Source organism: Eublepharis macularius, chromosome 14 (genome assembly GCF_028583425.1).
Source record: "Eublepharis macularius isolate TG4126 chromosome 14, MPM_Emac_v1.0, whole genome shotgun sequence".
Classification (NCBI taxonomy): Eukaryota; Metazoa; Chordata; class Lepidosauria; order Squamata; family Eublepharidae; genus Eublepharis; species Eublepharis macularius.
Genome location: NC_072803.1, coordinates 8214522 through 8227652, shown reverse-complemented (window position 1 = coordinate 8227652; position 13131 = coordinate 8214522). Strand labels below are relative to the sequence as shown.

Sequence of the window (13131 nt, the reverse complement as noted above, 5' to 3'; positions counted from 1 at the left end):
AGCATCCAGCCACTCTGTTCCTCTTGCGATACTGAAGTGAGGTGCCCCCTTGTGTCAGCTGCTGCTGGGATCACCTTCAGCTCCTTTGCCACTGCCTGATGGAGCGTAGGACTGGGCGCCATACCTAAATTATATCTGCACCTTTCAAAAAGCTTTCTTGAGATTCACGTTGGCATTGCGGAATACTCTTCACATGTCTTATAATTGGCTTCAGAGCAGGAATGCACAGACGTTACAAAGCCTGTTTCTTATTATTTATGGCACTGATTAGGTGGGAAGTTGGGTTTGTTAGTATATTTTTTTCTGGAGAGAACTTAAAAATCTTGATCAACTTGTTTGATGTTGATGCTTCAGGAAGGCTCTAATACTGATAGAGATCCAATAGCCCTGTCTAAAACTTTGGAAAAATCCTTGGTTTATTGCCCCCCTCCCCGCCCCATCAAATCGACATCCTCTCTACAATTTCATCTTCCATCTCTGCAACAGTGACAGCCCAGCTTCATTTTTTTCCGCCATAGATCTCATGCCCAAACAGAGCCGTGTGCTGTCTGTTTGCACTTTATGGATGTTAATCTCCAAGTTTTCCCTCTTTAATGCTCCTTCTGGCCATCACCAATACAGTCCAAATACAAGTTAATCTCACGGTTCAGTTCTTGTAGCCTGCTTCACTGTCAGCATTTCCAGTGTGTGTGGCCAGACAGTTTGGGCAGCTGACTTTTATAGCAAAGACAAACAGTTGTATTTTAGGCAGAATGACACCTTAGGTCAGGAACTGTATGGCTGCTCCCCCCCACCCCATAGTTAGGCAGTGCTGGGCTGACATTGGTCTCGCAAAGCCTAACCAAATCTCTGTGCCCCATCAATGTCTTTTAAGGGAAATGAAGAGTTAGCCGTGTTAGTTTGTAGCTGCAAAATAGTAAAGAGTCCAGTAGTACCTTCAAGACTAACCAACTTAGCGTAAGCTTTCGAGAACCACAGCTCTCTTTTGTCAGACGCAAACCCAACTTCCCACCTAATCATCTGAAGAGAGCTGTGGTTCTCGAAAGCTTATGCTACAATAAAGTTGGTCAGTCTTGAAGGTGTTACTGATTTCTTTACTATTTTAAGAGAAAGCATACTGGAGCATAATTAATCCGTGCTGAGCACTCCTAGGTATACTTTCTTCCTGAAGAACGTAAGTACCTTACTGGATTAGACCAAGATTAATCTACTCTAGCATTCTTTGGCGGAATGCCAGAAGGTACAAGGTGACCCACCCAATTATCAACTACCAGTAGATCATAATCTATCCTTCGGCCATCCCTGTAATGGGATACCAAGCAAATGGTGCAGGCAAGAAAGGCATTGTACACAGTAAAACTTTGCTTCCTTCCCTTTCAACTATATAATTTGATGATGCCTTGAATTTCTGGAACAACCAGCATTAAATATCACTCCTGCCCGTTCACATTTGATAGCAAACCCCACGTTAGATTTTTTTCCATGAAGTTTCTAGGAGATGTCAGTAGATGGCACTGTGAGGATGGGGAAAAAGAAAGCGAAAGCCAAAGTTCTTCCTACCGGGCCACCAAGAAGAGGACACAGCTGACCGCGAGGTAGGCAAGTAACATGAAGAGCCAGACGCCAGGAGAAAAGGGATCCAGGAAAGAGAAATAGCCAGGCTTGCGCCCCTAAGACAAGGAAGAGGGGGAAGGAAAAGCTCAATGTGTTTCTTGATATTTAAAATCATTTTAAAAAGTTATGATCTGAATTACAGAACAATGGGGGAAATGATGCAGGCAAACCACGTTTTCGTTTGGGGGAGGATCCCAGCATCTAGAGAAGGGGGACAAGAACAAGGCAGCTCCCTTCTTGCTGTCTTGCATGGCGGACTGACCTTTACAACAGAGCAGTGGAGTCATAGTAGCACCCTTTGGTGTTTCGATGCCACCAACGGGGACTTTGGCTCAGCCCATTCACCGCTGTGCGCCCACCTTACTAAACCACCAGGGCTTTTTTTCAGCTGGAACACGGTGGAACGGAGTTCCGGCACCTCTTGAAAATGGTCACATGGCTGGTGGCCCCGCCCCCTGACCTCCAGACAGAGGGGAGTTGAGATGGCCCTCTGCGATTTAAACTTTAAAAAAAACTCCCCCCTTGTTCCAGATGACCCAAAGTGACGTCATTGTGTGGTCCTGTGCTGGCAACCCACTGAGTTCCACCACCTCTTTTCCCAGAACAAAAGCCCTGCTAAACCCTCTTCCAGATGCACCCACCTTCTGCATCCCGCATCTCTGCTTGCCTTCCTAACCTCCTGAGAGTCTCCTTTACTGCAGCTGAGCTTTGATGCCTGCTGGCAAATTTGCTAGCTCTTGAGAGAGTGCGGAAAGAGGCAGCTGCCAAGCACAAGAGTTTTCTAAACCAGGAACCAGCTTCCTCCTCGGGAAGGGAACTGATGCAAACAGCCAGATGGAATGTGGTCAAAACAAGGGACAGGGTGGGTCTGGGATAAGCTATGGTGGAGACAGAGAGAGAGAGAGAGAGAGAGAGATCCTTGCTGCTCCCTCCTGCTGACATCCCATCAGGCTCTTTAGATGGAAAGGCCAAATATGGACCCAGGATTAGGGCACTGAACTCTCTACAGGTCCAGTGATCTTGCTAATATTTTGCTCCTGTCTGGTGGCAATTGTGGTCCATGCAAGATTTGCAGGCAAGATGAACAAATGGAGCAGGAAGTCCAGCATCCTCTAACTGAGAGCCAAGCTACAAGTAACGCCTGACACAGGTTGGACACGTGTCAGCTTCCCTCAAGCTTTGATGGGAAATGTAGGCATCCTGGTCTTGCAGCTGTAATGGAGAGCCAAGCTGTAAAACCAGGATGCCTACATTTCCCATCAAAACTTGAGGGAAGCCGACAAGTGTCCAACCTGTGTAAGGCGTCACTTGTAGCTTGGCTCTGAAAGCATAGAGGGCCAGTTACTTCCGGTGAAGCTCTGCAAGTTCCCAGTATATTTCCTCTAGTTAGTTAAAGGATTTTATTTATTTATTTCACATTTCTATTCCGCCCTCCCAGCGAGTGGGCTCAGGGCGGATCACAACCCGTTAAAATACAATAAAATTCCATTTCCATAAAACATTTTAAAACATCATTAAAATAAAAACATATTTCTAGTTATACAGTCAGCCTTACAAACTAAAACAGGATGGTGGACAGCATTCACAGGGAGGGTTAGATTTTATACACCCCTTGTTGTTTCAGGCTGGCAGAGGCCCAGACCTCAGCCATGTGCCTGATGGAACAGCTCTGTCTTACAGGCCCGGCGAAAAGATAGTAGGTCTTGCCGGGCCTTAGTCTCAGTAGACAGAGCATTCCACCAGGTGGGAGCCAGGATTTAAAAGGCCCTGGCTCTGGTCAAGGCTAAGCGGGCCTCCTTGGGGTCAGGGACCACCAACAGCTGTTTGTCCCCTGATCGGAGTGTCCTCCAGGGAATATATGGGGAGAGACGGTCCCGTAGGTACGCTGGTCCCAGTCCGCACAGGGCCTTACAGGTCAATACCAGAACTTTGAATCTGATCCGGTACTCCACAGGCAACCAATGCAGCTCGCGTAATATTGGTGTTACATGTGCCCCATTTGGAACTCTCATAATAACACGTGCTGCTGCATTTTGTACCAGCTGTAATCTCCAGGTCAGGCTCAAGGGCAGCCCCACGTAGAGTGAGTTGCAGTAATCTAGTCTAGAGATGACCGTTGCCTGGATCACTGTAGTTAAGTCATGGGTTGACAGAGATGGGACAAATTGCCCGGTCTGGTGCAGATGGAAAAAAGAGGACCTGACAACCACTGTGACCTGTGCCTCCATTTTCACCAGCCATGATGGGCACGGGTCCAAGGGGCACGTAGTGGGCTTAACTAATTGCAGGTTCCTGTCAATCTCCTCCCCAGAGAGTGGGCTAAAATGATCAAATATTGGCCCTGAAGATGGCCAAGGGGTCTGTAGCTCATTTATTGAATCAACTGTGGCTGGCAAGTCACGGCGGAGGGACAAGATTTTATCAGCAAAAAAACTCCCCAAAGCCTCACAGCTAATGTTCGAATTCAAAATTTGACAGCCTCCCTCCGGCAGGGAGACCAGTGACCGAACCACATTAAACTTTTGCTGGGTATGAGCTAGCTTACACAATGAAGGCTGCATAAAACTCTTTCTTGACAGCCTTCACCGCAACTCATAGGCTTTCATAAACGTCCTATAAGATGATCTTGTCTCTTTGTCCCAAGATCATCGCCACACTCGCTCAAGCCGTCTTAGCTCCCACTTCTTCCATTGGAGCTCCTCTGTATACCAGGGAGCCCATCTGGCATGGGTGCAAAGAGGGCGATGGGGAACGATTTCGTTGATGGCTTTGGAGAGCTGACACTGCCAGTCCTCCACCAGCTCATCTAATTAAACACCGTGGAACATCAGATCCCACAAAGCATTCTGGAACCTGACAGGGTCCATAAGTCTCCACAGGCGAGCATAAATCAGCTTGCCGCCCTTGCAAGGAGGGGTGGTATCCCCAGCTGAGCCTTCAGAACTGAGTGGTCTGACCATGGCACCGATTCTACTGCTTCTAGATCCACATTCAACCCCTTCCCATAGATCAAATCTAGTGTGTGGCCCGCTTGATGTGTAGGGGTTGATATAAATTGGCAGAGTCCCAGTGCTGCCATGGAAGACATCAGGTCCACAACCTGCATGGAGGAAGCATCATCGACACGGACATTGAAGTCCCCCAGCACCATCAATCTGGAGTACTCCAAGGCCCACCCTGCCACCACCTCCAGCAGGCATGACAGGGCATCTGCTGGTGCACTAGGTGGTCGATACACCAGACAGATAGCCAAACTCTCCTTGCCACCCCACACCAGGCCTACACATTCAATGCCAGGAATCTCAGGGGCGGGGAGCAGCCTGAAGGAGAAAGACTCTCAGACGAGGATTGCCACCCCTCCCCCCCCCGACTTCCTGTGCGAGACTGATGAAGGACCGAATATCCTCGGGGTGTGTGTGTGTGTCAGTTCTCCCAGGGTGACTGTTTCACCCTCCCTCACCCAGGTTTCGGTAACGCATACCAGATCCATGTCACTTGCTGCAAAGAGATCTTGCAACATTGCGGTCTTATTGTTTATTGACCTGGCATTACACAACATCAGTGTTGAAGGGAGGTTCTTTTTCCTAGCTCCATCACCCGCGTTTCTCAGGATGGGACACAGGTCAAAAGGGCACCGAGCCACACTGTATCTCCGTGCCCTTCTCCACCGGTATCGGCTCCCACCGTCATACCTCCCACGTCCCCAGAGGACTGGGATCCCTGACTCCATGCCAGCCCCCCTCCCTATGTCCACCATCATCAAGCTTACTCTTTGTTCCCCACAGCAGCGGTAAGTGAGCTCAGCATTAATCCAAACAATAGCAATGAACAAGGTCAGTACTGGTCCAATACAGCACAGTAGTGCCAGCCGTATAAACATCCCTGCCAAATACAATAATTCAGTTTACTCTAGGGTCAATTTATTTGCCCATAGTCCTCAATGGCATAATCCCTGACAGTCCAATTAGTTCAATTTAATTCAACACTTCCCTCACCACAGCATCTAATTTATTCTAATTGATTAGTCATCTATTGTCAAAAATTCAATTGTAGCAACCTGGGAAATTTTACTTTTTTTTTTTACTTTAGTAATTTTGGAAAATTTCCTTTTAAGGCCACAACAAAGCAAGGTGGTGCAGACAGTACTGTCAATCCTATACTAAAGGAACCATAAATTCAACTAGCTCAATCTAGCCAACCCATCCAATTCAACTGACTTGCATATCCTCCACAAAAGTAAAAACTTATTTATTTAAAGATCTAGAGCTCTTATAACTTATCATTTAAAGGCCCAAGCTTGTTATTTAAAGGGCCAAGACTCTCACAGGCTAGTTGTCTTAAGGCCCTCTAGCTGGCCCCCCAGCCAGACGATATGATGGTCCTCTAGTCAGTCTCTAGGCCGATGAAGAACTCAGCGTCTGTCTCCAGCTCTTCAATACCACGCCAGTGCCTAGCAACTCCTTTCTCCCCTCCAACCTTCAGCCTACCATTCATCAGGCCCCAAACCTCCAGAGAATACCATGTCAGGGCAATTGGGTGGTTGGAAGCTCTGGTCCCTCAGAGGAGCGCTTGGTGAGTTCCACCCGGCTTTCACAAGTCACCAAAAATATATGGGTTTACTAGTTCAATCACTGTTGCTGCTGGCAACAAATTCCTAGCAGTTGCTGGTGATGTTTCTCTGTTGTTTGTTAGTTACGAAGTCACTCACTGCTGCTGCTGCACTCAATAGTCCTGGCGTAAGCATGCAGAAGTAACAGGTCATTGTTACTTAACAGGTCATTGTCTCCACTGGTACAAAGAACTATGGCTCTTAGGTTACCTTTGTCATGCAGATTAATTGGGACAATGTTATTAGTGTATTCACACGTAGTTTAACTCAAAGCAACGCCCCCTATAGGACTAGTCTTAATTTCCACAAGCAACTGTTATGCAAAACAATATGAATGATGTAGAAAAGGAGTGCAAAAAAGTGAATGAAAAAGTGGAAAGTTTGACCAATTTTTATGTTCTTCCCCCCTCTCACCACCAAATCTTTATTGTGTTATTTGTTTTGGTCTTTGAAAACAACGCAAAACTCCCTTGCCCTGTTTTGGAATGCATTTTCTCTTTTTGTGGGAAAACGAACAGAGTAACTGTTATCTTAGAATAAGGGACTGCATGAACAACTCCACAACCACTACTTTGGTTACACAGAAGAAATGTGTGCTGGGGCAGGTGATCAAAGACACTGGACCAATATTCAGTGCAAGAACACAAGGGACTGAAAAAGGAAGCAAGGAATGAAGGTGACAGAACTTAAAAGGAAAAAAGGAACACATTTCTGGCCTGGGTCAAAAAGGATTATTGATTTAGGATTATAATCCTGGATCAGGGGCCTTTGGACCAATAATGAGCACCTCTGATTTAAAAGCAGAGCTGAGTCTCTGCACGGTGGAATTCTATAGTCTGGATGCTTCAATTCCCACTGAGGCTTGTTACTTAGAAAAGAAATAGAAGTTCTCTATGGTAACAGAACTCCATACTAGATAGGAAAGGCAGAGTAAAGGATTCCAGTTATCTATCTATGCTAGGATGGAGAGAGATTGAAGGATGCATGTCCAGCCCTCATGGTGAAGAAAGAGAGAGAAGTGATAAGACTGGAAGGAAACTCTAATAATAATATTTTATTTATATACTGCCCTTTAGGACAACTTAATTCCCACTCTGAGTGGTTTATAAAGTGTGTTGTTATTATCCTCATGACAATCAGCCCCTGGGTGGGGCTGAGAGAGCTGTGACTGACCCAAGGTCACCCAGCTGGCTTCAAGTGGAGGAGTGGGGAATCAAACCCAGTTCTCCAGATTAGAGTCCTGCCGCCCTTAACCACTACACCACTCAGGGTAATGAAGAGGCAGGAATGGACGAGGGAAAGGTCTGGAAGCAGCCTATCTAGCTCTGTATGGACTATTTACTGCCCTCCCCAAGACTCTGATGGTTGTGCTACCGTTATGTGACACTGCTCAGTCCGTTCCTTCCAACAGGATTGTAATGAAGGAGGCCTTCACTAGAACAAAGGCAAACAGATGTTTGGTACTTTATAAGTAATTCAGGGATGTGATTCTTCCCACCCTTCATGAATGGAGAGAGATTACTCCCTTTTCTCCCTAGGAGCAGGGGCTCTCACAATGAAGGGTGTTTCACAACTTTAGTTTCCAGAGAGGGACCAAGTTTACTCCTTCCAGTAGACAGATCACATACGAAAGGTTGGGTCAGGTTCTACTCCAGTCCCATTCACTTCAAGAAAAAAGGGGATATAAATTCCTCATTTAAAGAGAAGTAAGGACTAGAGATGGGCACAGACCAGCAAAATTCTGAACCATGCAGTTCATGGTTCGTTATGTTTCACAAACCGCAAATTTTCATGAACTTGCCTCGGTTCATGAACAGGTTCGTGAAAACGTCACTTCCAGGTCAGCAGCAGGTCTGCAGAGAGCTCATTCCCCCTGTTGCCTAGGAAACTGATTGATCGGCACCAGGCTGCCTGCAGTGATGAACCGAAATACGAACTAAATGAACCAGGCTAAAATTCATTACAGTTTGTGAGAAATGACCTCCCATGCACCACTGGTTCATGAACCACGAACTGGCTCAGTTTGTGACGAACTTTGGTTCATATTTCAGTTTGTGCCCACCTCTAGTAAGGACTCCTATTCTCCTTTCCCCCCTTACTTTAGCTCTTTTTCTGTTGAAGAGTCAAAGGGGTTATTCAATGGAACTAAATGTTCATGAGATCATGACGAAAGCCTTGGCAAGTAGACTGTTGGGAAGAGGAAGTGTGTGTACAGTAAAGTGTGTTACAATAAAGGGACAGGACACTTCAGTTCTGTAAAATTGACTTCTCTCCCATCACGTCCCCTATTGAAAATATAGACACAGGCCAAGCTCACCTGTCTAGAGTTAAAATTTGATCACTTTGCTCCAAAACAGGCCATTAGTTTTGAAGGGGGAGAGGCAGAGGCATAAACTAGACGCCTCTTTCTCTCGCTGTGTGCAGTTTGCATGTCAGATACCCCATTAGAGTCTCTGTGTCAGAAATCCATACTTGATTAAATCACAACAAGTGAAATTGAGAAAAATGACAGACCCATTTAAATCTGCCATATTTGGTTACTTCTGATAAGAAAGATGTGTGTGGAACGGCAAATGGGTGGGGTGGCCGAGGGTGGGGGGTAGGATTAGAAACGACAGGGAGCCATAGTTATGCTGAAAATAAAATAAAATGTCATTCAAATTGGGACAGAATGGAGATGAGGAGACAGTGCCTGGGCAAGAAATTTATTTGTAGTTATTTGTTAGGAAATGTCTGATTGGCACTGTAGATTAACACCATGTCAGCTGCATTTTTCCATGCTGAAATATGAAGGGAAGAGGCAAGAGCAGGTGGGTCTTTGGTGTCGCTTTCATCTCCTGTACAAACCAGATCCTTCAAGGTAGACTACTCTGACGGGTTATCAGGCACGAACTGGGAAAACAGTGGTTCGTTGCGATTTGTGGTTCGTCGTTTTTCACAAATCATGAACCGGCATGAAAATGCTCGGTTCACAAACTGGTTCTTTTGGTTTGTGAATCTGTCACTTCTGGAGCAGCAGAAGGTCTGCAGAAAGCCCCTCCCCCCATCACCTAGGAAACTGATCGATTGGCGCCAGGCTGTCTGCAGCGATGAACCAAAAAACGAACCAAACGAACTGGCCTAAAAATCATAGCAGTTCATAAAAAATGGGTCCCGACAAACCACCAGTTCGCGAACCAAAAAATGGCCTAGTTCATGACGAACTTTGGTTCATATTTCGGTTTGTGCCCATCTCTAGTTATCATGCCTTCCATTGCTAAATAAATATTTACTGCTTTAATTAGTTAATTGTCACCATTGCTCCTATGCCTGATGTTAATGCTAAGCAACAAGATCCTTCCAAAATCAGCAGAGAGTCTAAAGAGATAAGAGAGCTGGCATTTGGGGATGAGTGGAAAAAGAAGAGAAGGGAAGATGTACAGTGTCCTAATTCCATCTGTGGTGCACTCACAGCAAGATCAGACTATAAGACCGTCAGTTCCTGTCCACTGTATGGCCAAAAACATGTAGAGACATCTTTCAGCACTAGGCCACTCCAAAGGATGGTCCAAATTAAAAAGAAAAAGAATATACCACCTAGTGTGCAGTATAAAGGCAATGCCTCTCAGTCCTCATGATAAAGACTTCTTCATTGGATGGGGAGGCAAAATGATAAATAGTGAGACACTGGGATGCGTTGGATAGAATGATGGACTGGAGAGACCTGGGTTCAAATCTCTGCTTAGCTAAAACGTCCACTTGATGACACTGAGGACTCACCTTCTCTCAGCCTAATTTACCTTGCAGTGTTGTTGTGAAGCTAAAATGGGATAACTGCAGGTAGACTGCTCCCAAGCCCTCCGGGGGAAGGGCTGGATTCCAAAGTGATAAATAACATTTTCCAGCAGGTAAAGGAGAGGAGACTATATGCTCCAGGCTGCCAACAAAACGCTGTTGAAGAGTGTTCATCCCTTGCTTTTTTGGAGGAGGTGCATTTCATGAGCACATGAGTGCATGACAAAGCTAGCGGGGGAGGGGAGGAAAAATTTCCTTGAGCTGGGCACAAACACATCTGGGACAGAACATTTTGCAGGGATGGACATGTTGCGCATGAAGGGGGAGAAATGTTTACAAAGATTTGATCTTGTTAAGTGGAGGAGGGGGGTTGGAACCTTTCTGATGAGCTCACTCATTGATCCTTAATTCCACACGTAGCGGAGGAAACGGAATTTTAAGTAGGTTTTAATTACTTGTTTGTTCTTGGCAGTAAGACAGGCCGCCACTGAGAGATAGACGCCGTCGGAGCTCTGTTTGTATTGGTGAGGAAGGCTGCATCTTTACCAGTCGTGTATATTGCAAGGGTGGAAAGGGGGACGGGAGAGAAACTGCTCTAATTGTTGCAGCATTTTGTTTATGTTGCTGTTCAACTGACGGGAAATCAAGAGCGCATTCTCATTGCCCACGGAACATTTGGAGTGCATGCTGAAACCAGAACAGGTATAGCGGCAGGCTTCCGTTCAAAACTAGTTTAATGCAAATATTCTGAACTCAGTTACACTTGGGAAACAATAATGACTTCAGTTGGGTTTGCTCAGGTGTGGATGCTTATTAAGGCAAAAAAGCACAAGCAACACAAAAGTTCCAAATAGCCAGAATGAGTGGAGAGTGAAACTTTCTTTGGTTTGTTTGCAAAAAGGGACCTGGACGTCTGTGCAGTGTTGCTTTCATCTCTTTGGACGTGCAGGTCCCTTTTTGCAAACAGAGCAAAGCGAAAGTTTGCTCTCCAGTGGTTGCTTTATAGTCTGAACAAAGTGACTGGGTCAGCAGAAACAGGCAGTGCGTCCGTTGCTGGTCTGAGCCGTTTACTCATTTAGGATGCTTGTACGTCACAACAAATCTGATTTTATTTACTTATTTATTTAAATATCCTGCCTTTCCTTGTGGCTCGAGGCAGCTTATAAATTACAACTGAGTTAAAGTTAAAGCATTTCAACTGAAACCCATAGAATGAAATCCTAGACACTCCCTTTCTCCCAACATGTTAACCAACCAAAACACGTTAAGAAATCAAAATTAAAATGTAGGATAAAAAAAACAAATGTCATAAAACCATCCAATCAATCCACAAACCACCTCAGGAAAAACAACGCATCATCTGCGGTCCAATCCCTTTAATCTAGATCAAAAGCCTGAGGAAATAACAAAGGCCTGCAAGAATGTCAGTGATCTCACGGGGTGGGGGTGGGGGGAATTCCACAATTTCATGCTTAGAACCCCTTTCTGTGGGTCGCAGCATTTCCCATTCTTCATCTTCCATTGACTTCACAGGCTGATTGATAAGGGAGGAGGAGAGGGGTCTCTGAGGCACTCTGAAATCAAGGGATTTACGGCTTTTAAAGGCTGGGGTTTGTCCCCCTTGCACTGAGCCCGGAAACAAACCGGAAACTGGGGGGAGTGTGTTGCTTTCCACTTAGGAGACTTACACTTAAGGCTGCTTGTAACTCTCTACTTAAAAATATGGAACTACCTAATATGAGAGAGCCCAGGTGACGCGATTGCTATCAGATACAAATGACTCCTTCTGTGGCAAAACATAGCGGGGCAATAATTAAACATCAGAGACACGATATCAAATAAGGTTTTCCCCATTTTAATTTCTGCTTAAAGCAATCGCAAACGAGCAGTAATAGACAGACAGACGACGGCTTCTAGTTCAATCCGAGAGAAGTTTGTCCTTTCTGAGCTCAACAGGCAGGGTAGCACAAAAATCTTGGGCAAGAAAACCCTGATTGCGGTAGAAAGCTGGATGGATAGCGCCCTCAAGCATCCATTTGCTTCCTGTCTCTTTTTTTTAATCTGCCTTTTCTTTTCAAAGTAAACTTGCTTTTGTATTGATTTTTGTCGTGAGCCAGGAAATTTCTGGCATCTTTCTCACCTAGGCGTAGCTCTGTTCGGGGGCAAAGACCGGATTAGTATCAAAACATCTTGTGTCTGACAAGAATAATGTGTACATCTGATATTGCAGAGGGATTTCAGGAGTGGGAAGACAGCTAGACAGGCTGGGATGAGAGGCAGCTCTAGTCCAAAGTGGATACAGCACTTGCCAACTAACCTGTGGCCTTCATTCCTCGCTGCGCAACGGTCGTTTCCCATTCCTGCCTCCAAATTTGTCCCTATGGACTTAGTTTCTTTGATGCAGTTTGTCAAGTCCCTCAGCCTATGGATTTAGCCTCATTCTCACTGCTGACCTGTGTGCTGCTTGTCTTTCCTAACCAAGGTGCTGGTGGGTTGGTGAGGGATCAGAACTCATTGGGAAGAAAATGGGTTTTCTTCCAGGTCCCAGAGTTCACTCCCCAGCATCTCCACTTAACATGGTATCAGGTCACAGAGCTACAAAAGGCCTGATGTCTTGGAGAGCTGTTGCCAGTAGAAGTGGACAAGGTTGGTGCTGGAAGCGCCAAGGGCCAGACTCAACAGAAGGCAGCTTCGTGTGTTCCTCTGCCTGCCACGGCTGGATTTTGAGCTCTGCCTGAGGTCATCTCAGAGTTTCCTTCAACTGGAAGCTTCTCTTAAACCTATCCACTTAGTCAAACACTCCTTTTCAGTAGCAGCCCCAGTTCTTTGCAACGACCTCCTGGACAAACTAAGAAGGGCCTTTCTGTGGCTCAGTTTCAAATACTGCATAAGTCCATCTTATTTCCGGGGATGGTCTGTGGCTCGGTGGCAGAGCATCTGCTTTGCATGCAGAACCTCCCAGGTTCGGTCCCCAGAATCCCCAGTTTAAAAAGAGCAGATAACAGGGGATGTAAAAGACTTCTGGCTGAGGCTCTAGACAGCCGCTGTCAGTCTAAGCAACTGACCCTGATGGACCAAAGGTCTGATTCAGCATAAGGCAGCTTCTTGGGTTTAAGTGTTCATTTAGATGGGCC

At 45.9% G+C, this 13131-nt stretch overlaps 1 protein-coding gene across 1 annotated transcript in view; it reads right to left on the bottom strand.

Moving 5' to 3' along the window:
* Positions 1 to 13131, bottom strand: part of GRIK4 (glutamate ionotropic receptor kainate type subunit 4) — a 363935-nt gene that overhangs the window by 23256 nt on the left and 327548 nt on the right. Inside the window, exon 13 of the mRNA XM_054997839.1 lies at positions 1561 to 1670. Coding sequence (XP_054853814.1) covers positions 1561 to 1670 — 110 coding nt within the window. The remainder of the gene's footprint in view (positions 1 to 1560; positions 1671 to 13131) is intronic.